At 49.6% G+C, this 21111-nt stretch overlaps 2 protein-coding genes and 2 long non-coding RNA genes across 7 annotated transcripts; 2 read left to right on the top strand and 2 right to left on the bottom strand.

Moving 5' to 3' along the window:
- Positions 1–404: 404 nt before the first annotated feature.
- LOC121816546 (uncharacterized) lies at positions 405–7596 on the bottom strand. The gene is made up of 3 exons (XR_006056225.2): positions 6396–7596; positions 6105–6306; positions 405–777 (listed from the first exon to the last, which is right to left on the bottom strand). It is a non-coding gene; the product is annotated as an uncharacterized LOC121816546 (long non-coding RNA).
- Positions 6591–10487, top strand: LOC132657773 (uncharacterized). Its single transcript, XR_009596374.1, has 2 exons — positions 6591–7900; positions 8363–10487. It is a non-coding gene; the product is annotated as an uncharacterized LOC132657773 (long non-coding RNA).
- Positions 10488–12930: 2443 nt separating this feature from the next.
- FGF21 (fibroblast growth factor 21) lies at positions 12931–15860 on the bottom strand. 2 transcript variants are annotated; one of them, XM_042232279.2, is made up of 4 exons: positions 15072–15860; positions 14252–14566; positions 14024–14127; positions 12931–13329 (listed from the first exon to the last, which is right to left on the bottom strand). In XM_042232279.2, exons 2-4 carry the CDS (start codon positions 14484–14486, stop codon positions 13039–13041), a joined length of 630 nt encoding a protein of 209 aa, XP_042088213.1. In that variant the 5' UTR covers positions 14487–14566; positions 15072–15860; the 3' UTR covers positions 12931–13038. The 2 variants fall into 2 exon arrangements, with proteins under 2 accessions (XP_042088213.1, XP_027833391.1); XM_027977590.2 differs by lacking the exon at positions 15072–15860 and having other exon boundaries at positions 14252–14658.
- A 331-nt stretch (positions 15861–16191) lies between these two features.
- FUT1 (fucosyltransferase 1 (H blood group)) lies at positions 16192–20476 on the top strand. Of its 3 annotated transcripts, none has more exons than XM_060398740.1 (2): positions 16192–16513; positions 17452–20476. In XM_060398740.1, exons 1-2 carry the CDS (start codon positions 16492–16494, stop codon positions 18549–18551), a joined length of 1122 nt encoding a protein of 373 aa, XP_060254723.1. In that variant the 5' UTR covers positions 16192–16491; the 3' UTR covers positions 18552–20476. The 3 variants fall into 3 exon arrangements, with proteins under 3 accessions (XP_060254723.1, XP_042088212.1, XP_004015844.1); XM_042232278.2 differs by lacking the exon at positions 16192–16513 and adding an exon at positions 16763–16922 and having other exon boundaries at positions 17555–20476; XM_004015795.5 differs by lacking the exon at positions 16192–16513 and adding an exon at positions 16763–16922.
- Positions 20477–21111: the final 635 nt, after the last annotated feature.

The following is a 21111-nucleotide window of genomic DNA, read 5'->3' as shown; positions in this document are numbered from 1 at the left end:
GAAGTGATACTGAAACTCACTTTAGGAAGCAGGGTTGTGGGGAAGATGAAGATAGCTGGTGAATCAGACGTGTTTAGTAGCAAACCCAACCCTAGTCCCAATTTTATACATTTCAGTGAGAATTCAGTAGAGTGAGAGTTGTTACTGAGAGTGGTATGGGCGAATGGACTGAGAAAGGTCTCCCCAGAAGGGTGACGTTTGAACCAGATCATGATGGAGATGACTCCTCCAGGCAGGGGAATGCTGGTGGCTGAGAAGGACAGCTGACTACCAAGAATGTGTGTTCCCCTCGCATAGTGCCCACGGAGAGACTACATTTCCCAGCCTTCCTTGCAAGACGGTTCGGTCATGTGACTAGTTTCTGACCAATGGAATGGAGGCAAGAGCGCCCTGCTCCACTTCAGGTCGGCTTCGTAAAAATGTGTGTCCATCTCTGTTCTCCACCTGCTGTTTGGATGTGGGTGCCAGTGCATTAGTTATGCTGTGTAACAAATTACCCCCACCCCAATTCCTCTTAAAATTGGAGCTTTATTTTTAAAATGTCAAATAACAAACATTTACTACCTCATGTGGTGTCTGAGGGTCAGGAATTCAGAACAGCTTCGGCTGGGTGGTTCTGACTCAGGCTTTCTTATGAGGTTTCAGTCAAACCGCAGTCATCTGAAGGCTCAGTGGGGCTGGAGGAGTCCGTTCCAGGCTCACTCATGGGGCTGTTGGCTACAGGCCTCACTTCTCTGTCTGACGGAGTCTCTATAGGCTATTGGGTGTCCTTGGAACCTAGTATAAGAGCGAAGAACAACTCTGACTCCATATTGGACTTGTTTCTTTTACTTTAATCTTTGTATTTTTTGCTTTTACTACAAGCTAATCACTAAAGGGATGTTTCCTGTAAGGATAAATTATACAACTCGGGGAACACTTCCTCCCAGGTAATGAGTGTTCAGCTAATATATCTTTAATTATTTTAAAAATATCTCATTGTGATCTACGTTTTTGTTTGACTTATTTATTCGGTAGTTGTGACACGCAGTCTCTCGAGCACTGGGTCAGTGCCTGTGGTGCACACACTTAGTCACTCCACAGCATGTGGAATCTTCCCAGACCAGGGATCCAACTTGTCAACTGCAAACTGGCGATTCCCACGGGAATTTGTTGTTGTTCACTTACTGGCCAGTGCTCTTGGCGAATGCCAGTTTGTCGCTGACACATGTTGAGACGACAGAACTGGGCTTCCTTGGTTGTTTGGTGGTAAAGAATCCGCCTGCCAATGCAAGAGACACGGGTTCCATCCCTGATCTGGGACAAGCCCACATGCCTCGGAGCAACCTAGTCTGTTGTTGTTCAGTTGCTCAGTTGTGTCTGACTCTTTGCGACCCCATGGACTGCAGCACACCAGGCTTCCCTGCCCTTTACTATCTCCCGGAGTTTGCTCAAACTCATGGCCATCGAGTTGATGATGCCATCCAACCATCTCATCCTCTGTCGCCCCCTTCTCCTCCTGCCTTCAGTCTTTCCCAGCATCAGGGTCTTTTCCAGTGAGTCGGCTCTTTGCATCATGTGGCCAAAGCATTGAAGCTTCAGCTTCAGCATCAGTCCTCCCAGTGAATATTCAGGGTTGATTTCGTTTAGGATTGACTGGTTGGATCTCCTTGCTGTCCTGCTAAATCTGTGCACCACAAGTATTGAACATGTGCTGTAGAGCCTGGGAGCCGAAACTACTGAAGTCCGCGTGCCCTAGAGCCTGTGCTCCGCAGCAAGAGAAGCCGTGGCAATGAGAAGCCTAGCACCGCAACTAGAGAGTAGCCCTCGATCGCCGAAGGTAGAGAAAAGTCCGAGCAGCAACGAGAACCTAGCACAGCCAAAATTGAATAAATGAAATCACGTATTAAAAAAAGACAGCACAGTGGCCATGAGCCTGCGTTCCTGCCCCTCTTTCTCTCTGATGACTGGACTTCATATGAAAGGAAAATGAAAATTGGTGCATAAACCATTGACATTTCCGAGCTTATCTGCCTCGGTGATTCGTATTGCTTTCACTAACTACAGGAATCAGTTGCCAAAGGAACAAGGTGTGGAAGTTTAAAGAGAACACAGCACTCTGTGACTTTACCCTGCGCATATATAACTTTGACTAAAAAATAAACATGCAGTTACACGCTAATAAAAAATAAGTATGAGAAAAGGAGAATAAAAACAACTCCACAGGGACTTCCCTGGCAGGCCAGTGGTTCAGGGGAGTGGGTTTGATCTTTGATCAGGCAACTAAGATCTCACAGACCTCTCAGCATAGCCAAAAAGAAAGAAAGAAAACTCCACAAACCCAATAGAAGGGAGGAAGAGAAAAAATAATATTCTGGATAAACTCCAAATGGATCTAAGGTATCAGTGTAACATATGAAAGCATCAAAGCCTTTATCACCTGAATATGGAGAAAACCTTTGAACTATGACTCAAAATCCAGAAGCCGTGAAAGAAAGCACCGATACATTTAAATGCATGAAACAGGATCAAATGTTCCTCCTCTTCTCTCTCCTTTTCTTCCTGAACAGTACAGCCCTAAGGCCGTTATATGAGGCAGGCAAGGTGGGGTTGAGGACAATGGCCCAGCATAGGGGCCTTGGTGGAGTAAGCAGGGTTATCTATGAGCAACTCAGCCCAGTGGGAGGATCTAAGTGGGAGTCGTGCTAGAAGAGGGGGCCCTCTGGCTTGGGGAGTCAAAACCCCAGCTGGGTGATAAGGGTAGGGGTGGAAGGGTGAGGGAAGGGCCGGGTAAAGTACAGGGGAGTTGATGAAATAAATAAATTAAGGGGATTTCCCTGGTGGTCCAGTGGTTAGGACTCCACGCTCTCACTGCTGAGGGGCCAGGGGTTCAATCCCTGGTAGGGGAACTAAAGGCCATGAGGCATGGCAAAAAAAAAAAAAGTTAAAAACTTGAAAGTCCCATGAGGAGTAGGGTATGCAAATGGCTTCAAAGTATCTCTCTACAGAGTGCTCATTAGTCACAGAGGCAGAAAGAGGAGTAACTTTGCAATTTGTAAGACTGTCAGATGCCACCTTCAAGTGAAGGAAATATCAGGTCTATGCAGAGAAGGAGAAATCGGTACCCCCTGGTGTGCAATGAGAACAGACCACATCAGCAGTTTTGCTGCTGAGGAATTTGATCCGGAGGAAAACATCAGACAAACTCCCGGTGAGGGAGATTACACGAGATAACTGGCTTCCAGTCTTCAAAAATGTCAAGGTCAGGAAACACCAAAGAACTGTTCTTTGCTGGGAGAGCTGGCACCAGCAGCAATGCAGGGTTCTGAGCTTCCCTCTCCTGCCAGAAAGGGTATTATTGGAGCAATTGCGTCCCAGCTGGCTCAGTGATTAAGAATCCACCTGCAAGGCAGGAGACAAGGGTTCAGTCCCTGGCTGGGGAAGATCCCCTGCAGGAGGGCATGGCAACCCACTCCAGTATTCTTGCCTGGAGAATCCCATGGACAGAGGAGCCTGGCGGGCTGCAGTCCATGGGGTTGCAAAAGACTCGGACACGACTGAGAGGCTAAACAACAACACTGGGGCAATTGGCGAGACTTGAATGAGGTCTGAAGACTCCGGGATAGTAAGCTTTTATTCTGTGGTTGCGCTGTGGTTCTTAGGAGAATGACTGTAAGAAATACAAGTTCCGGCATGTTATTAGCATGATGATGAGACCTCAAGTGACTGAATTACGTGCAAATGGTTGCTTGTAAGAGCTGCTTGTACTGTACTTCCAACATTAGGTGTAAATTTGTGATTGTGTCAAAGTTGAGAAAAATATTGTTGTCTTTTTTTTAAAGAACAAACCTTGTATGGCAAATGAAAACACCTTAAGCGAAACTCAAAAGGTAAATAACAAATGGGGAGATATATTTACAACTCGTATTGATTTCTAATATACAAAGAACTATGGAAATCATTTCTGCTAGGACTCCACGCTCCCAATGGAGGGGACAGTGTTTGATCCCTGGTCAGGGAACTAGATCCCATTCACTGCAACTAGGAGTTTGCATGCCACAACTAAAGATCTTGCTTGCTCCAATTAATACCCGGCACAGCCAAATCAAAAAAAAAAAAAAATCAGTATGAGAAAGACCAACAACCCATTACAAATACAGGCAAAAGATAAATACACAAAGTTCCCTGAAAAGGAAATTAAAATGGCTTGTAAATCTATGCAAGGATGCTTGACCTCACTGACAATAAGAGAAATGCAAACAACTAAATACCACTTCTGTGTTTCAGATTGTCAAAAATCCTAAAGTCTGATAACACGCTTTATGGGGGAAAAGGAATGCATGGATTATGGATAAACATACAAACTCATGCTACTTTTATAGAGGGTAATTTGGCAATATCTGTAATACTACAACTGGATTTGTCCTTTGATTTGGTCATCCTGTTTTGGAGGATTTAGCTTACAAGCTGGCTATATGTGTGTGTGTGTGTGTGTGTGTGTGTATGTTTTATATAGATATATATCAAATAAAGTTTTTACAAGGTTGTAAATGGTTCCATTCGTTGATGTGACAGGTGCTTAGAAACAGCTCAAGTATCCGTCAAAAGGAAGCAGATTAATGGTACATGTAAGCAGTGTAATTCTATGTGGCTGTATAAAAGATGAAAAGCTCTCTAGGTATCCATACAGAAAGAGCTCCAATGTATAGTGATAGGTGAAAAAAAATCAGGGGCCAAAAAGGATTCTTAATATTTGGGGTGTTTTATGAGAAAAAGGGACTTCCCAGGTGGTGCTAGTGGTAAGAACCTGCCTGCCAATGCAGGAAACGTAAGAGACAAGGGTTCAAACCCTGGGTGGGGAAGATCCCCTGGAGAAGGGCATGGCAACCCACTCCAGTATTCTGGCCTGGAGAATCCCATGGACAGAGGAGCCTGGTGGGCTACAGTCCATGAGATCACAAACAGCTGGGCTAAATCACCATGGGAGCTCTGGTCCACATCCTGACGTGTTCAAAAATACTGATTCTTGACATTACATTGTTAGGCTGGGCATGAAAATGAAGGATCACATTTTATTTCCTTGTGGTCATGACCAGCACTGTTCCACTTTATCTTGAAGTAATACTTGCTGTGTAAAAGTCTGAGGCCATGCTTCTTTTAGTTTCTCCTGGTAAGTTACATTTAGTAGTTCTTTTTTTTTTTTCAATTTGACTGCCTGGGCTCTGTCTCAGCACATAGTGGGTGTGCATGAAGGATCTTTACGTTGAGGTGCACGGACTCTCTTGTGTCTTCAGTCATTTCAGCACTTGGGCTTAGGTGCATGTGAGATCTTAGTTCTCCCTACCAGGGATCAAACCTACATCGCCTGCATTGAAAGGTTGACTCTTTATCTCTAAGCCACCTGGGAAGCCCGCTGCAAGTCCTATTTTGTTCTTTTCTAAACCTGCCTGATCTTTTAATAATGCCGTGACTTTCCTCATTTCTGATCCTTTTTTTTTAAAGTCTTTAAACATTTGAACATATTCATTTTGCAGTTGTTAATATTGTCCATCTTAAGCTTTCTTAGAAAGATAAGCTATGACTTCAACATTAACCAAAGGCTTTCAATCAAACTGAAACCCCGGACCAGGTTTCTTGGTCTGCTGAGGAAAACAGAAACCTCTCCAGGTATTTAAAATACAGGGAATTTATTAAGCGGAATTGGCTACACACATACTAAGAGGCTGGAAGAACCAGACATGATCCTTGAGGTAATAGGGGCAATTATGACCAGAAGTAGCTCAGATTTCTGGGGCTGTGGGTTCCCCTGTGGCTCAGATGGTAAAGAATCTGCCTGCAATGCTGGAGCCCCAGGTTCTGTCCCTGGGTAGGGAAGATCCCCTGGAGGAGGAAATGGCTACCCACTCCAGTATTCTTGCTGGAGAAATTCATGGACAGAGGAGCCTGGCGGGCTACAGTCCATGGGGTCACAAAGAGTCAGACAGGACTGACGGACCTATATCAACACATCTGGGGCTGTAGGAGCTCAGAGGATAGGTACAACTGTCTACCAATCCAGGGTAGAACTCAAACCTCTGAGCAGGGGGCTCCAGGCAGCTGGTGCTCTGGCCCATGGATGATAATACCTCTGTCCAAAGAAACTGAAAGTCTCCGTGCAGCCAGCTGTGTATGGACGTGCCTGAAGTAACCGGTAGCATGAGCCCTTGTTGCCTGTGGCTGCTGGCGAGATGCAGACTGGAGCTCGGAGCAGGTGAAAGCAAGTTCCTTAGGCTCTCCTCTTGCCTCCTGCTCTCCTGCCAGGTCCTTCCTGCCTCTCTGGTCGGTTGTCTGAAGGGATCACAGAATGAGAAGGTGAGATTCACGCTGCAGAGACTGCGGTACAGCCTCCCCACAACAAACGGAGGGAAAAGTCTCACCCTGCGTGCAAAACAAAGAGGAAATATTCCACACATTTAATGGGATAGGCTCCAGGACAAACAGCCGCTAAATAATCTTGGCTATTAAACTGACAACGACTCTTGGGACATGTTGTTCGGGCTGTTCTACAAGGCGGTGACACTCTGAACAAACAGCGGTGGGAAGTAAATCAGGATCACCCAAGTCAGTTTCCTAATTCTGGCAGTCATGTGGTCACAGCAAAGTCTAATTGTCCTGGAACTCAGGCTTGGTGTGAGTCAATTTTGGAAGAGACCCCAGGCCTGAATCTTCAGCCATCAAAACTGTTAACCCAGGTGGTAGACAAGCAAAGCTGAACTTTCTGGTAGGTAAGAAATATCACAGGTAAGTATCAAGACTGTGGAATTAGGACTTCGCTGGTGGTCCAGTGGTTGAGAATCCGCCTGCCAATGCGGGGGACGTGGGTTTGATCCCTGGTTGAGAAGCAGATCTCACATGCTCTGGGCAACTAAGCTCCAGTAGCCTGAGGCTACTGAGCCTGAGCTCTGCAACACGGAAAGCCCGAGGGCCTCTGGGAAGACCCAGTAGAGCCCAAATACATAAAATAAATTTTAAAAGGTTGTTGAATCAAAATCTTTGATCAAAATCGAAGCACCGAGGAAACACATGTATATCCATAATATAAATATGACATAAAAATATTTGCAACCAGTTTTTAAAAATCAATTTATTTTTGGTTGCTTTGGGTCTCCGTTTCTGAGTGCATGCTTTGTCTAGCTGCGACCATCGGGGACTCCTCTCTAGTTGTGGTGCTGGGGCTTCTCATTGCAGTGGCTTCTCTTGTTGCAAAGCATGGGCTGAAGAGAGCAGGCTCAGTGGTTGTGACCCGTGGGCTAAGTTGGCTTCTGAGATCTTCCTGGACCAGGGATCGAAGTTGAGTCCCCTGTATTGGCAAGCAGATTCTTAACCACTGAAGTTCCCTTAACGACCAGGGAAGTCCTGCAACCAGCTTAATGTAAGCATACTGATGAATGTGATCATCACTGTTCTATTTGTGGGTCTTAAATGTCCATCTAGTCAAGGCTATGGTTTTTCCTGTGGTCGTGTATGGATGTCAGAGTTGGACTGTGAAGAAAGCTGAGCACTGAAGAATTGATGCTTTTGAACTGTGGTGTTGGAGAAGACTCTTGAGAGACCCCTGAACTGCAAGGAGATCCAACAAGTCTATCCTAAAGGAGATCAGTCCTGGATGTTCATTGGAAGGACTGATGCTGAAGCTGAAACTCCAATACTTTGGCCACCTCATGCGAAGAGTTGACTCATTGGAAAAGACCCTGATGCTGGGAGGGATCAGGGGCAGGAGGAGAAGGGGACGACAGAGGATGAGATGGCTGGATGGCATCACTGACATGAGTTTGGGTAAACTCCAGGAGTTGGTGATGGACAGGGAGGCCTGGAGTGCTGCGATTCGTGGGGTCGAAACGAGTCGGACACGACTGAGCGACTGAAATGAACTGAACTGAAGGTATTTATAGTGCTTACGAGAATCTGCTATATTAGACTTGTGAATATATGCTCCAGATGATATTATTCTGGGCTGCTCTTGCCTTCTGAGAGGGACGGCATTCTACCTAGGGAATGTTTCTCTCTTTCGATAAACGTGCTTTCACTTGGAAAAATAGAAAGATTGTATGACTCTTGTGCTTCTCTTCAAAGTTCTAGGTTTATTTAAGGGGCTCTGAGGTCCCAGATTTGTAAAGTTTGTTTATTAAATTTGCAATCCTTGTTCAAATGTTTTGGGAAGTCTGAAATTGTGAAACTGGCGGCTTGCTATTTTTAGGTTTCAGAGTAGTCAGTGAACATTTAGAGGAAAGTTGATGGTTTGAAAATTAATTAATCATTACCCCCAGATCAAATAGTTGTGAATATTTGTGCCCGTATACAAAAATTCTTCTGGCATTAAAAGATATCATCACAATCGTTTCAGCAAACGGTGCTGGGAAAACTGGATGCCCACGTGCAAAAGAATGAAGTTGGACCCTAACCACTGACAAGCGTACAGTTCAGTGGCTGTCCGTACATTCACACTGTTATGCAACCATCCCCGTCAGCCATCTTCAGAACCTGATTTCATTACTGTAACTCCGAGCCCATGAGACAACTCCCCACCCCTGCTGCCCCTGGCTGCCACCGTTCTACTTCCTGGTTCTATGAATCTGGCTATTCCAGATATCTCTTTATCAGTGCAATCATGCAGTGTGGCTTTTTTCACTTAGTAAAATGTCTTCAAGATCCAGCCGTGTTTGGCATGCTTCAGAATACCCTTCCTTTTCAAGGCTGAATAATATTCCATTGTATGTGGGTTGGTGGGGTTGTACACTTTCAGTCACATTGCATGCCTTTGAGCCTCACCTTGAAAACATGTCCTGTCACAGAATCAGAGAAGCCGGGGGCCCGCGTGGTGGTTCACACTTTCCACTTGGCGTGTCACACCTTTCTTGCGTTTTCCTTTCCCCCTCCTGTCTCTCTTCCTCTTCTTTCACCTCTGCTTTTGCCTCTTTTTTCTTTCTTTCTCTCTTTATCTTTCTTTCTTTCTCTCTTTATCTTTCTTTCTTTCTTCTCTCTTCCTTTCTCTCTCCCTCTCCCTCCATCCTTCCCTTCTTTCCTTCCTTCCAATCCTTTCTTTCACAGGTGGGATGGGGAGAGGACCTGAAAATTTCTCTTTCTTCTTAGAAGCGGCATCAAAGGATGTTTGGAAAGAGGCCAGATAGCAGTGGCGGCTATAAATAGCATGGATTTGTTTGGGTTGGGGGGCTGGAAGTAACTTTTACCTGATAGAGTCTTGAACCTATAGAAAGTTTCAAGTTGCAGATAAAGAGCAACATAGGAGCAGGCGATTAAGGGGCACACACTACTGGGAATAAAACAAATAATCTACAAGAAAATACTGTATAACATGGAGAACACAGCCGATATTTTATAACAGGAAATGAAGTCTATCCTTTAAAAATTGCAAATCACTATCTTGCACACTTGAAACTTATATTGTACATCAACTATATCTCAATTAAAAAAAAAGATTTGTACAAAGAACTCATATAATCTTAACTATGCGCCTCAAATGATCGCTATTCCTGTTCCTTTTTGCTTTTGAGAAAGCAGGCATTTATTCTCTATGTCTATATATTATTATGTGTTTGCCTTTCCAGAAATATTTGAGAAAGCACTGGAGATACCACGCCCCTTTGTCCCAAAGTACTTTAGTGTGTATTTGCTAAGAACAAAGACATCCTGTTTAATAACCACAGTACAAAAATCAAAACCAGCAAATGTTAACATGGATAAATGACTACTTTCTAAAGGACAGAACTCATTCAAGTGTTATCAAGAGTCTTGTTAACATCCAGGACAACACCTGGATTGCTTAGCCAACTGCATTTCCTTGTGCTGACTCCGGTCTCTGTTCATGTAAACAGTTCTCCCACCTTCTTCTTGACCTTGACATTTTCCCAGAGTCAAGGCCAGTTGGTTTAGCTGAAGGTCGCCGATTGGAGTTTGTTTGATGTTTCCCCGTGATTAGATTCGGGTTAGAGTTTCTTAATCTTCCCAAATTCCACCCCTCCCCCCAGAAAAAACAAACCATGGGAGAGCCAGTAGGAGAACAGAAGCTCACAAACAACACTTTTCACAAAACCAGCAGACAGTGGAGCTCCAGGAACCCCGAAATATGAGGGGGCGGTGGAGCCAAACCAGTGCCAGTACAGGAAGAAAAGCAAAAGTGCTGTGAATTTCCTGGGACTCCCTGGTGGTCCAGTGGTTATGAATCCACCCTCCAGGACCTCCCTGAGGGTTCAGGGGTTATGAATCCGCCTGCCAGTGCAGAGGACACGAGTTCCACCCCTGGTTCGGGAAGATTCCACCTGCTGTTGGGGCAACTGAGCTCACACGCCATAGAACCCGTGCTGTGCAACAAGAGAAGTCACCAGAATGAGAGGCTCGTGCACCCCAATGATGAGTAGCCCCTGCTCACTGCAACTAGAGAAAACTTGCACACAGCAATGAAGACCCAACACAACCAAAAATATAAATAAATACAAATTGAAAAAAAAAAAGAATCCACATTATTCCAATGCAGGGGATGTAGGTTCAGTTCCTGGTTGGGGAATAAAGACCCTATATGCCGTGGGGCAGTTGAGCCCCCAGGCTGTGACTACTGAGCCCGCCTGCCGCAACAGCACTGCCCCTAACAAAAACAAACACACTAGAAACCCCATACAAACAAGACAAAATTGGAAATTTCCCACCAGTCCTCACCCCTAGAGAAGAAGTTGCCCTCTTGGCTGAGAACTTGGTGAGATAATCTGAGAACAGCAGTGTGTGTGTGTGTGTGTGCGCGCGCGCACACATGCGCAGCTTCACATATTCCAATTAGTAGTTAGATATTGGATGCTATGGGAAGGTTGAAAGATGCTGGGGTGGTCTGGGTCCTCAGAGATCACAGACTTACTCAAGGGAATCTCTTTTAGAAGAACAAAACTCCACAGTTTAAAAAAAAATTACCCTTGAAATCTACTGACAGATAACATTGTATAAATTTAAGATATACAATCTGTTAGTTTGATACATTTATATCTTGCAGTATGAGTGCTATTGTAGTGATAATTACACCTATCATAGTTTTCTTTTGAGTACTTGGACAAAGCTCCATTCTTGTGAACTAATGGAAGCAAAATCCAAATTGATTTTGGCAGGAACTCCAAAGGAGAGAGAAGGTTCAGGTACGGGTGGGGAAGTAAACAGAGGAGGTATAGCTCTCTCTTTGAAATATTGGCGGCGTGGCTGTGCTGAAAGGTTATATTTTTTCATACTCTATGGAAACAGCAAAGAGTGAACTCTGAGAACAGTGAGGCTAGGAAAGTTATCCTGGGCCACCCCACTCCCTACAAAGCAATTTTTTTTTTTCACTGTTTAAGGAATTTTTATTAGAGCAAGAATTTTATAATCCAAATTACGTTTCCTTGCTCAGTTATCAATTCTGTTATTTAAAACAGAAGTGACATTCTGAGCTATTCCACAGTAAAGAATTACAAAATTAAAGAAAGAAATGCTTTAAATTTTTGTACCTTGCTGAAAATTATTTTTCCCATGGTCTATAAAACATTAATTTGTTTTTATATTTTAAAGCGAATTTTTAAATGTACTTCCATGAGAGGGGCTTTCCTGATGGCTCAGAGTGTAAAGAATCTGTCTGCAATGCAGGAGACACGTGAGATGTAGTTTCAATCCCTGGGTCAGGAAGATCCCTTGGAGGAAGAAATGGCAATTCACTCCAGTATTCTTGCCTGGGAAATCCCATAGACAGAGGAGCCTGGGGTGGTGGGGTTGGGGTGGGGGTGAGGTAGGAGTGGGTGGGGCTACAGTCCATGGGGTTGCAAAGAATCAGACACGACTGCGTGACTAACACTTTAATGCTTCAAGACCATAACTCCTGTGAGGCTCCTGTGATCAGTCAGAAACCTGGGACCCCACCAAAGCTGACCCAGCCTTTCTTCACCCCTTCCCCGGCTGACCTTCAGTGTTTGGCTCCACTAAGGCACCCCCAGAGACTCTGGACTATCCTTGCCCTTTGACAGGACAGTATTTGTTATTCTTCCCTCACCGCTCTCCCTGACCCCAAACACGTGTTTGTGTTGTGGAACTATTTCTCTGCGGTAACTCAATAACGGGACATTTTAAAAAATGGCACAAGCGGACCCACACCCTCATGGGAGATGTAGTTTTTAGGGGGTTCATTTAGCACTAGGGATGGTCCTAGGAAGTGTAGTCTAAACTTTTGTCTTCACGTCTTTCCCAACTGGAAAATAGCTTGAAGAGCAATATGGAAGTCCAGATGGTGGAAAGGAAGTGGGGATGGGCAACTTGCTCACTGAGATTGGATTCAGGGTCAGTCATTCTTCTCCAAGGTCCATAAACACCTTGGATGGAAGCATTTAGATTCTCAAGTCCTTTTTCTGAGATCCAGGACTCTCAATCTCCAGTCCCTCCTCTCTCAGACCACGATGCCCAGATTCCCCTGCTCTCCTGGGATCCGGGTGTCCAGATGTCCAGCCCTCTGAATCCTCAGGACCCAAAGGGCCTTCCTAGCAACGATTGTATCTCCAGAATGCAAGAGTCCCTGCCCCAGCCCTGAGGACCATTCCTAGCGCTAAATGAACCCCCCAAAACTACATCTCCCATAAGGATGTGGGTCCGCTTGTGCCATTTTAAAAAATGTCCCCACTATTGAGTTACCGCAGAGAAATAGTTCCACAACACAAACACGTGGTTGGGGTCAGAGAGAGGGGTGAGGGAAGAATAACAAATACTGTTCTGTCAAAGGGCAAGGATAGTCCAGAATCTCTGGGGACGCCTCAGTAGAGCCAAACACTGAGGGTCAGCCGGGGAAGGGGTGCAGAAAAGCTGGGACCTTCTCATAACGTGGCTGGCAATGGAGGGACAAGGAAAAACGCGGAAGCAGACTCTCATTTTCTCCCTCAAACACACAACTCACTCTGATCCTCCTCTCAGACTCTTTATTATCTCAAGTAAGAAAAATAAAAAAAATAAATAAGATAAAAAATGCAATAAATAAAGAGGAGACCCAGTACTGCACAGCGGACGTCTTCAAGAAGTGTAGCTGGGGCTTCGGCCATACGAGGGTCCCACCATACTCAGGGGATCCGAGGAGCCCACGTCGGGAGGCTCGGGGGCCAAGATCCCTGGAGGATCCGGGGGCGCCGGGGGCAGGCCTGGCAGCGGCAGGAAGCGAGCAGGTCCCCGCGGGGCCGGGTCCCGGTTGGATGAGCGCTGCGGCGGCAGGCGGAGTGGAAGGCCCAGGGTCTCCGACTGGTAGACATTGTACCCATCTTCAAGAAGCAGCTCCCGGAAGCTGCAGGCTTTGGGGTCAAAGTGCAGCTGCGGGGATGAGAGTCAGGTCAGAAGTGTGGGGGTTCTGATACCCCCTTGCTTCTGTAGGACCCCCAGCCCCAACCTCTCCCAGACTCAGGAGTCCAGGTCCCCCCAGTCCCAGGACTGCTGGGGAGCTGGGGGAACCCCCTCCTTTCTCAGCTTTATCGTCTAGGTCTCCCCAGCCCCTTCCTCCCAGACTCAAAACCACGGAGGCAGGTCCCTCCTTAACCCCTAGGTGGCGCTGCGAGACCCACGCACTTCCCCGCCCCCCACCTCACAGAGAAGAATATTCCAGCCCAGGGATCAGAGGAGGCTCTCTAAGTCCTGGCAGGGGCATCTGGCTAGCACCCAAGGTCATATTCACTTTACAGGCCATCGATTCCCGGAGCGACCCTTCGCCCAGCATGAGCCAGGCCTGTGGGAACCCGTGTGGTCAGCTCAGGTTAGAAGTCACAAGACTCAGCCTCCCGGGTCATTGTCATTCACGGGCCTTGTGACTTGGGGCCGGTGGTTGCCCTGCCAGAGCCTCAGTTTCTTCTTGTGAACGCTGATGACCACAGGGCCCTCCTATGGGGATTGTGGCCAGGTTTGGGGCATGCAGAGAACATCAAACCAAGCCTGACCAACATCAAAGGTGCAACCTGGTCCCTCAGATTTTGAGGATGGGTGGCAGGCAAGGACGGGCATCTTGGAAACTCACCGATCCATACAGCTTCCCATCTGGCCCCTGGCACAGGAACCTGGATGTTTTAACTCCAAAGATCTGAATGACTCCTGGCTTCAGGGCTTTCAGCTCCAAGAGACCTGAGGGGAGAAAGTGGTCAGGGGCTCAGAAGGCCTTTCCCCCTTCTCCCCCAGACTCAGGAGTCCGGGCCCCAATTCCCTACTGCTTCAGGATCAAGCCCTACCTCCCCACACACATACTCACTTTCGGGACTCTGGCGGGCCGCCCCCACCACTGTGCCATCGGCCCTGATCTCCAGGTGGGCCTCTGTCTCCTGGGCATCATCCGTGTAGAGGTACCGCTGGCGGACTTGGCCCCCAAACTGGAGGAGGGGGCTGGAGTCTGGAATTGGATGCGCCCGGCAGGTTCCTAGCAGGAGGACAGCCAGCACAGGGACCCACAGTCCCAAGTGCTTGAACTTGGCCTCGTCCCAGCCCATCAGTGGTTCACGTCCTCAGGTGGGGTCTGGGGTCTGGGGTTTGAAGAGCTGAATGGTCTAGATCCTGTTTTGGAGTCCGGCTGCCCAGGAGAGCAGGTTCTCAGATGGCTGCTTCAGTAGCCTGGGTCCCCTTGCACACGGACTCACAGCTGACAGGACACCCAGATCTCTTGGGATGGATGCAGACGCTCCAGAATTTATATCCAGACAGACCCGCCCCATCACCTTCCCGACGCCTGACCCGTGATATTTGACCCACTTGGCAGATGCTAGGATTCCACGGTGTCCAGGTCAACCTGGACAGATGATGCAATCGGGGGTCCTTCCAGCTGGGGGCCTGGCCTCCACCATGTGAGGCACCAGGGGGATAGAAATCTGATGAACTGGGACCTGGGTGAAAGCAGCTAGAGGGCCCAGACTGTTTGGCCTGAGGAAGGAGGGAGCTGGGGTTTCAGAATCCTGGGTCTGAGGAACGAAGGGGCTGGGGACCTTGACTCTGCAGCCTGAGCAGGAAGGGAACGGGGACCCGCCTTTCTGGCTAACTGAGGCAGATCGTGCCCCACAACTGGAATTTCCGCATCTCACCTGAAGTTCTGGGTTTTCTGAAGCTTGCTGATCATCAGGAAAGCAGCTAGCTCCACAGGATCAAAGCGTCCTCCTCAAGGAAACAGGTGTCATGATCTGGAAGTTACAAGACAAGCTCCTGAGTAACTGCAGCCCAGGCATTCATGCCCAGAAACATCCCAGCCTCCTCCTCCTCCTGGGTCCTGATGCAATCCTGATGTTTCTTTCACCACAGACGCTACCCAGGATCAGACAGGTGCCCTCAAAATAGCCTGGGGAAGTGGGCGGATGGTGAGAGTCTTTGACTCAGAGTTGGCAAATGACCCAGGCTATTCAGGGAGAAGTTAGACCCAAGATCCCAAGGGGAATGAGGGGGTGAGCAATTTCCTGGAACCAAAGGGTGCAAGGTCCGTGGTAAAGACCACCTCCCAGGTGGCCCTGTGGTAAAGAATCGGCCTGCCAGTGCAGGAGATGCAGGAGACACGGGTTTGATCCCTAGGTCTGGCAGATTCCCTGGAGGAGGAAATGGCAACCCACTCCAGTATTCTTGCCTGGGAGGTCCCATGGACAGAGGAGCCTGGCGGGCTACAGTCCATGGGGTCGCACACGCCTCAGCAACTGAGCAACAGCAACAAGGGTACTAGAGTCTGAACACCAGATCTGAGTGAGGGTGACTGGAGGGGCCAGATTTCTCAGTCTGAGGAGGAGGCTGGGGGCTGGGGAGTCCTCGATCTGGAGAAATTATGATCACATCTCTGGAGAGTCAAGTCCAATCCCTGGGTCTTTGATTTCTTGAATGGCAGTAGTCAGACTACTCGGGCCACGGGGGCGTGGGCACAGGTGGGGGAGCAACCGTCGACAGGGGAAATGGCTTCAGGTCTGCAGAACTAGCCCAGCGTTTGTTTCTTGAAGAGGCCTGCTGCGACCTTTGAGGCAGGCAGGGAGGAGAAACTCTATTCTACTTCTGCTTTCTCCACTCCTGACCTCGGGAGAGGCGGGACATGCCCTTCTAGAAAGTAGAAAATCAGGCACCGGATACTGATTCCCTCTAAAGGACAGCCTGGGACTCTGGAATTTGCGAGTGCAGGGGGGCGGGGGCGGGATCAGCGGCCCCTGGGGGGCGTGGGGACACGTTCGGGCCGGAGGCTCTCATGCCGGGATCCTGAGAGCTGGAGGAGGCTTTGCATCCGCGCGTGGAACAGCCTGGCGGCCAGGTTCTGCACCCACACACCCACCCCAACTCCCGGGGGGAGCACGCGGCAGGGGGCCGAGGATCGCCCTCGCCGCCGGCACTAGGATGCCCGGGCCAGCTCCAGACGCCTGGGCGTGGCCGGACTCGGAGCATCCACAGACACCGGAGTGGAAGAGGGAGAAGTCGACGGACCGGAGCATCTGGATCTAGCATGGCAGTTGCAAGCTAGATCTCAGTGTCCACGAAAAGATGAGGCTGCTAGGGAGGCCAGGTAGGCTGCCTGCAGCTGGAGGTGGGGGTGGGCGTGGGAGGGGAGCGGGCTGAGGCGCAGGTTCTCCGGGTTCCGGGAGCGCAGGAGGCGGGGGCTGCGGTTCCGGACCTGCGGAGCCGGGGCTGGGCGCCAGGGATGGGGCGGGGCGCTGCCTCTCTCAGCTACCAGCCGGGCCGGGGAAGGGCAAGGCTGTGATTCTCCGAGCCGCGCCCACTCTCCTACCTCTCTCCTCCCAGAACCTTCGCAGCCAGTCGCGGGAGGAGGCGCGGAGAGGGAGGCCCGTCTGGTCTGGGAACCTGGAGTCCAGGGGGCGGAGGGGGGCCCCCAGCGGGATGTGGTCTGCACTTGCAGCCGGAGCGCTCCATTCAAGCCCAAGCCGGCTGTGGGCCGCCACTCGCCAGGAGCTCAGGTGAGTGAGAAATGCAGACGCCTCGGACCCAGGAGTCCCTCAGACCCAAGAGGTACAACCCCCAACCTCTAACCCTCTATGGCACCTGGGAGTCTCCTCCACCCCCGACCCCCCAACTCCTGCTCCTCCAGGAATCAAGGTCCACCCCCTCCAGGCCTGGGCCTCTGGCCTCTCACGTTCTACTTGATGGTCGCCTCCTGTCACCTCTGTGGTGGCCTCTGCCCCTCACACACAGGTGCACCCAGAAAGGAGTCGTCAGGGCACCCGAGACACTGAGATTCCCTGACATGGGGACAAGCTGGTGGTTCCTGCATCACTCTCATTTTGGAAACCACTAATTTTCACCATCTTCCATTCCTGGAAATTCCAGGCCCTTAGCTCCTCCTCACTCAGATTCAAGAGCCCAGATTCCTTTTACCCTCAAGCCCAGGAGCCCAAACTCATTGTTTCCTGGTTCCCTCAGCCCTCTCTTCCCTGATAGTCATTCTCAAGCTGTAATATCTCCTCATCTGCTCTTCTTGACCTGCAGCCATGTGGGCTCCCAGCCATCGTCACCTCTGTCTGATCTTCCTGCTAGCCTGTGTTTTTGCCTGCGTCTTCTTCCTCCTCATCCACCAAAACCTCTTTCACAGTGGCTTAGACCTGTTCCTGCTGTGTCCAGACCGTAGCCGGGTGACCTCTCCCGTGGCCATCCTTTGCCTGTCAGGCACACCAGTGAACACCAACGCCACCTTTTCCTGTCCCAAGCATCCTGCCTCCATCTCAGGAACTTGGACCATCGACCCCAAAGGCCGGTTTGGGAACCAGATGGGGCAGTACGCCACACTCCTGGCCCTGGCCCAGCTCAATGGCCGCCAGGCCTTCATCCAGCCCTCCATGCACGCCATCCTGGCCCCTGTGTTCCGCATCACACTGCCTGTGCTGGCGCCCGAGGTGGACAGACACGCTCCCTGGCAGGAGCTGGAGCTTCATGACTGGATGTCGGAGGAGTACGCCCACTTGAAGGAGCCCTGGTTGAAGCTCACGGGCTTCCCTTGCTCCTGGACCTTCTTCCATCACCTCCGGGAGCAGATCCGCAGCGAGTTCACCCTACACGAGCATCTGCGGCAGGAGGCGCAGCGTTCGCTGAGTGGGCTCCGCTTCCCCCGCACCGGGGACCGCCCGAGCACCTTCGTGGGTGTCCACGTGCGCCGCGGGGACTACCTACAAGTGATGCCTCTCCACTGGAAGGGTGTGGTGGGGGACCACGCTTACCTCCAACAGGCTATGGACTGGTTCCGGGCCCGGCACAAAGCCCCCATCTTTGTGGTCACTAGCAACGGCATGGAGTGGTGCCGGGAAAACATTGACACCTCCCGGGGGGATGTGATCTTTGCCGGAGATGGGCAGGAGGGTGCGCCCCACAAAGACTTTGCGTTGCTTACACAATGCAACCACACCATCATGACCATTGGCACCTTTGGCTTCTGGGCCGCCTACCTGGCTGGTGGAGACACCGTCTACCTGGCCAACTTCACCCTGCCTGATTCCAGCTTCCTGAAGATCTTTAAACCTGAGGCTGCCTTCCTGCCCGAGTGGGTGGGCATTAATGCGGACTTATCTCCGCTCCAAGGGAAGGCTGAGTCTTGAGGAACAGGGAGACTTTCTGAAATAGCCTGATCCACATAGGGCCAATATTATGCATTTCTGGAAGCCCAGAAGATTCTAGAGAAGCTTGTGGTCCTGCAGGTGGTGGACACCCATTTCTAGAGTCATTCTAGTTGGCTAGACTTGGAGAAAAGGGGCATGGGTGTTTTCTGCCACTGCTGGAACATTCTAGAATCAATGGAAAACCTTTGCATGGCGGGTGGCGATGTCTGGAAAAGTTCGTGGCAGTTCTGGAAGGCACAGTGCCCACCTGTTCTTCCCAGGCCATAACCAGAGTACTTCTAGATCACTGCCCCCAATAACAGGGAATTCACCATTCCAGTGTTGACCATCCTGGCCTTTTTTGAGAAGAGATAGTTCTCTTCTCTGGGTCAGCAGGACTGAAGGAACTCATGGGTGTTCTACAGAAAGCACCCACCAACTCCCCTTCTGTGGTTCTGGAATGATTCTAGAGGGGTGGGGAGATATTTTCTGGAGAGGGTCAACTCTAATGCCTATAAAGAACCCTTCAGGGCCCTTCCAGAGGGGATGGGATTCTAGAATTCCAGGTAACCTCAGCAAGCTGCTACTGCTGCTAAGTCACTTCAGCTGTCTCCGACTCTGTGCGACTCCATAAATGGCAGCCCACCAGGCTCCCCCGTCCCTGGGATTCTCCAAGCAAGAATACCGGAGTGGGCTGCCATTTCCTCCTCCAGGGCATGAAAGCGAAAAGTGAAAGTGAAGTCACTCAGTCGTGTCCAGCTCTTCATGACCCCATGGACTGTAGCCCACCAGGCTCCTCCGTCCGTGGGATTTCCCAGGCAAGAGTACTGGAGTGGGGTGCCATATACAACCAGTAAATCAACAGCTCACCACTGCTGGGAAGGTTGATGGAAGACAAACTTATCTGTAGCTGGGACTGTGTGTGAGCAAGGTGGAACTTTACGTAACATTTCAGCCCCTGAAAAACCACAGATATGCTAAAGTATGAGATGGAAGGGGGAAGAGATGGTGCTGAATGCTTCAGCCTAAGGAGTAAGGCTCTGCAAAAATATCCGGACACTTAAAAAAAAACAAAAAAACAAAAAACCCTCCAAAACTGCCAAAGCTAGACGTGCACACGTTGGCTCCAAGTTCAGTACTAAGGAAGTTTCCTCCTCCATAGCTGGGCTGCTGGGGGTGCTGGAGTTGATTTACTGAGGTGGCTAGTGGTAAAGAATCTGCTTGCCAGTGCAGGAGACGCAGAAGACTTGGGTTCCATCCCTGAGTCAGGAAGATCTCCTGGAGGAGGAAATTGCAACGCACTCCAGTATTCTTGCCTGGAGAATTCCATGAACAGAGGAGCCTGGCGGGCCACGGTCCATGGGGTCGCAAAGAGTTGGACATGACTGAGTGACTGAGCACGCACAGCACACTGCTGGCATAAGGGTGCCTTCTGGGCTTGCAGAAAACAGTGGGCATTGTGTCCCTTGCCAGCCACCCTCTGTCCCTGAATTCACAGAACCTCTAAGTCTGGCTTTGGACAAGTGTAGGATGAAAGAATAAGAAGGTATGCAGACTCCAGACAGGTCTCCAACCCAGGCAGTCGCACAGGGTCTGGACAAGAGAATGGGGGTTTTTTGGCCATGCAGGACAGCATGGGGGATCTTAGTTCCTCAGCTAGGGATGGAACCTGCAACCCCTGCATTTGAAGCTCAAAGTCTTAACCACTGGACCACCAGGGGAGTCTCAGAGAATTATTGACTCAGATTTTTAGAACTTCCATGAGGCTTTTTGAAAGAAATGAGGGTGGATACCTTTATTACAGAGTTGTCTGAGAATTTGAGACCTTTTGTAGTTTTCTCAGGGGGTATTGGGGGACCAGTCCCGGATTCGACTACCGTAGGTGGGAGAGAGGGATGTATGAATTAAAATCCACAGCACCAACACATCTCTGCAGGTTTTTTGGGGACTTGTGTGCATGAGGGTGTGTGAGTAGGAGTAAAGGTGTGGAACTTCCGGGGACTTCTCATTTCTTGGGACATGAGTTCCTTCTTTTTGGGTGCCCTACTTGTGTGATTTGTAGTCTCAGAGACCCAATCCCTTCCTCGGAGACTCTCTGCATTGGCCCCCAGATCTCTTTCCCCTGGGACCCTGGTATCCAGCCCCACAGGCTAGAGAGAGAAGGTGGGGTGGGGCGTGAACAAAGATTATAATTCTTGAACTACATTTCCCATAAAGCTATGGGCTCGGCTGCTGTAATCAGCTAGGGAGACACCCGGGGCCTTCTGGGAAGTGTAGTCCTAGGGCTAGAAAGGATCTTTTCCTACTTTTTCGTGGCTCGACGACAGGGTTTCCAAAGGGTCGTGGGCATCTAGCTGAAAGCCTGAGTTGGGCCCCTGAGAGGGGAAGAGACTGAAGGCTTGAAGCCCTTTCCTTGGCTCCGGAAATCAGAGTCGACAGGGATCTTCCCCTTCGGTAGATGCTGGGAAAGTTCTAGTCTGAAAAGGCAGCTGTGACATCATGGAGCGATTGGCGGGGCCTTCCCTTTGTCGCGATCCAATCAGACTAAGAGTTGGGATTC

This window comes from Ovis aries, chromosome 14 (genome assembly GCF_016772045.2).
Source record: "Ovis aries strain OAR_USU_Benz2616 breed Rambouillet chromosome 14, ARS-UI_Ramb_v3.0, whole genome shotgun sequence".
NCBI classification, from domain to species: Eukaryota; Metazoa; Chordata; class Mammalia; order Artiodactyla; family Bovidae; genus Ovis; species Ovis aries.
Note: the sequence above shows the minus strand (reverse complement) of the source record. Positions and strands in the feature narration are given on the sequence as shown.

Coding starts and splice junctions, on each gene's coding strand:
- FGF21 (XM_042232279.2), bottom strand. CDS start 14,486: ATGGGCTGGGACGAGGCCAAGTTCAAGCACTTGGGACTGTGGGTCCCT. Junction 14,128..14,251: donor GGCCCGCCAGAGTCCCGAAA/GTGAGTATGTGT, acceptor TTCTCCCCTCAG/GTCTCTTGGAGCTGAAAGCC. Junction 13,330..14,023: donor ATGGGAAGCTGTATGGATCG/GTGAGTTTCCAA, acceptor TCATCCCCGCAG/CTGCACTTTGACCCCAAAGC.
- FUT1 (XM_060398740.1), top strand. CDS start 16,492: ATGAGGCTGCTAGGGAGGCCAG. Junction 16,514..17,451: donor GAGGCTGCTAGGGAGGCCAG/GTAGGCTGCCTG, acceptor CTTGACCTGCAG/CCATGTGGGCTCCCAGCCAT.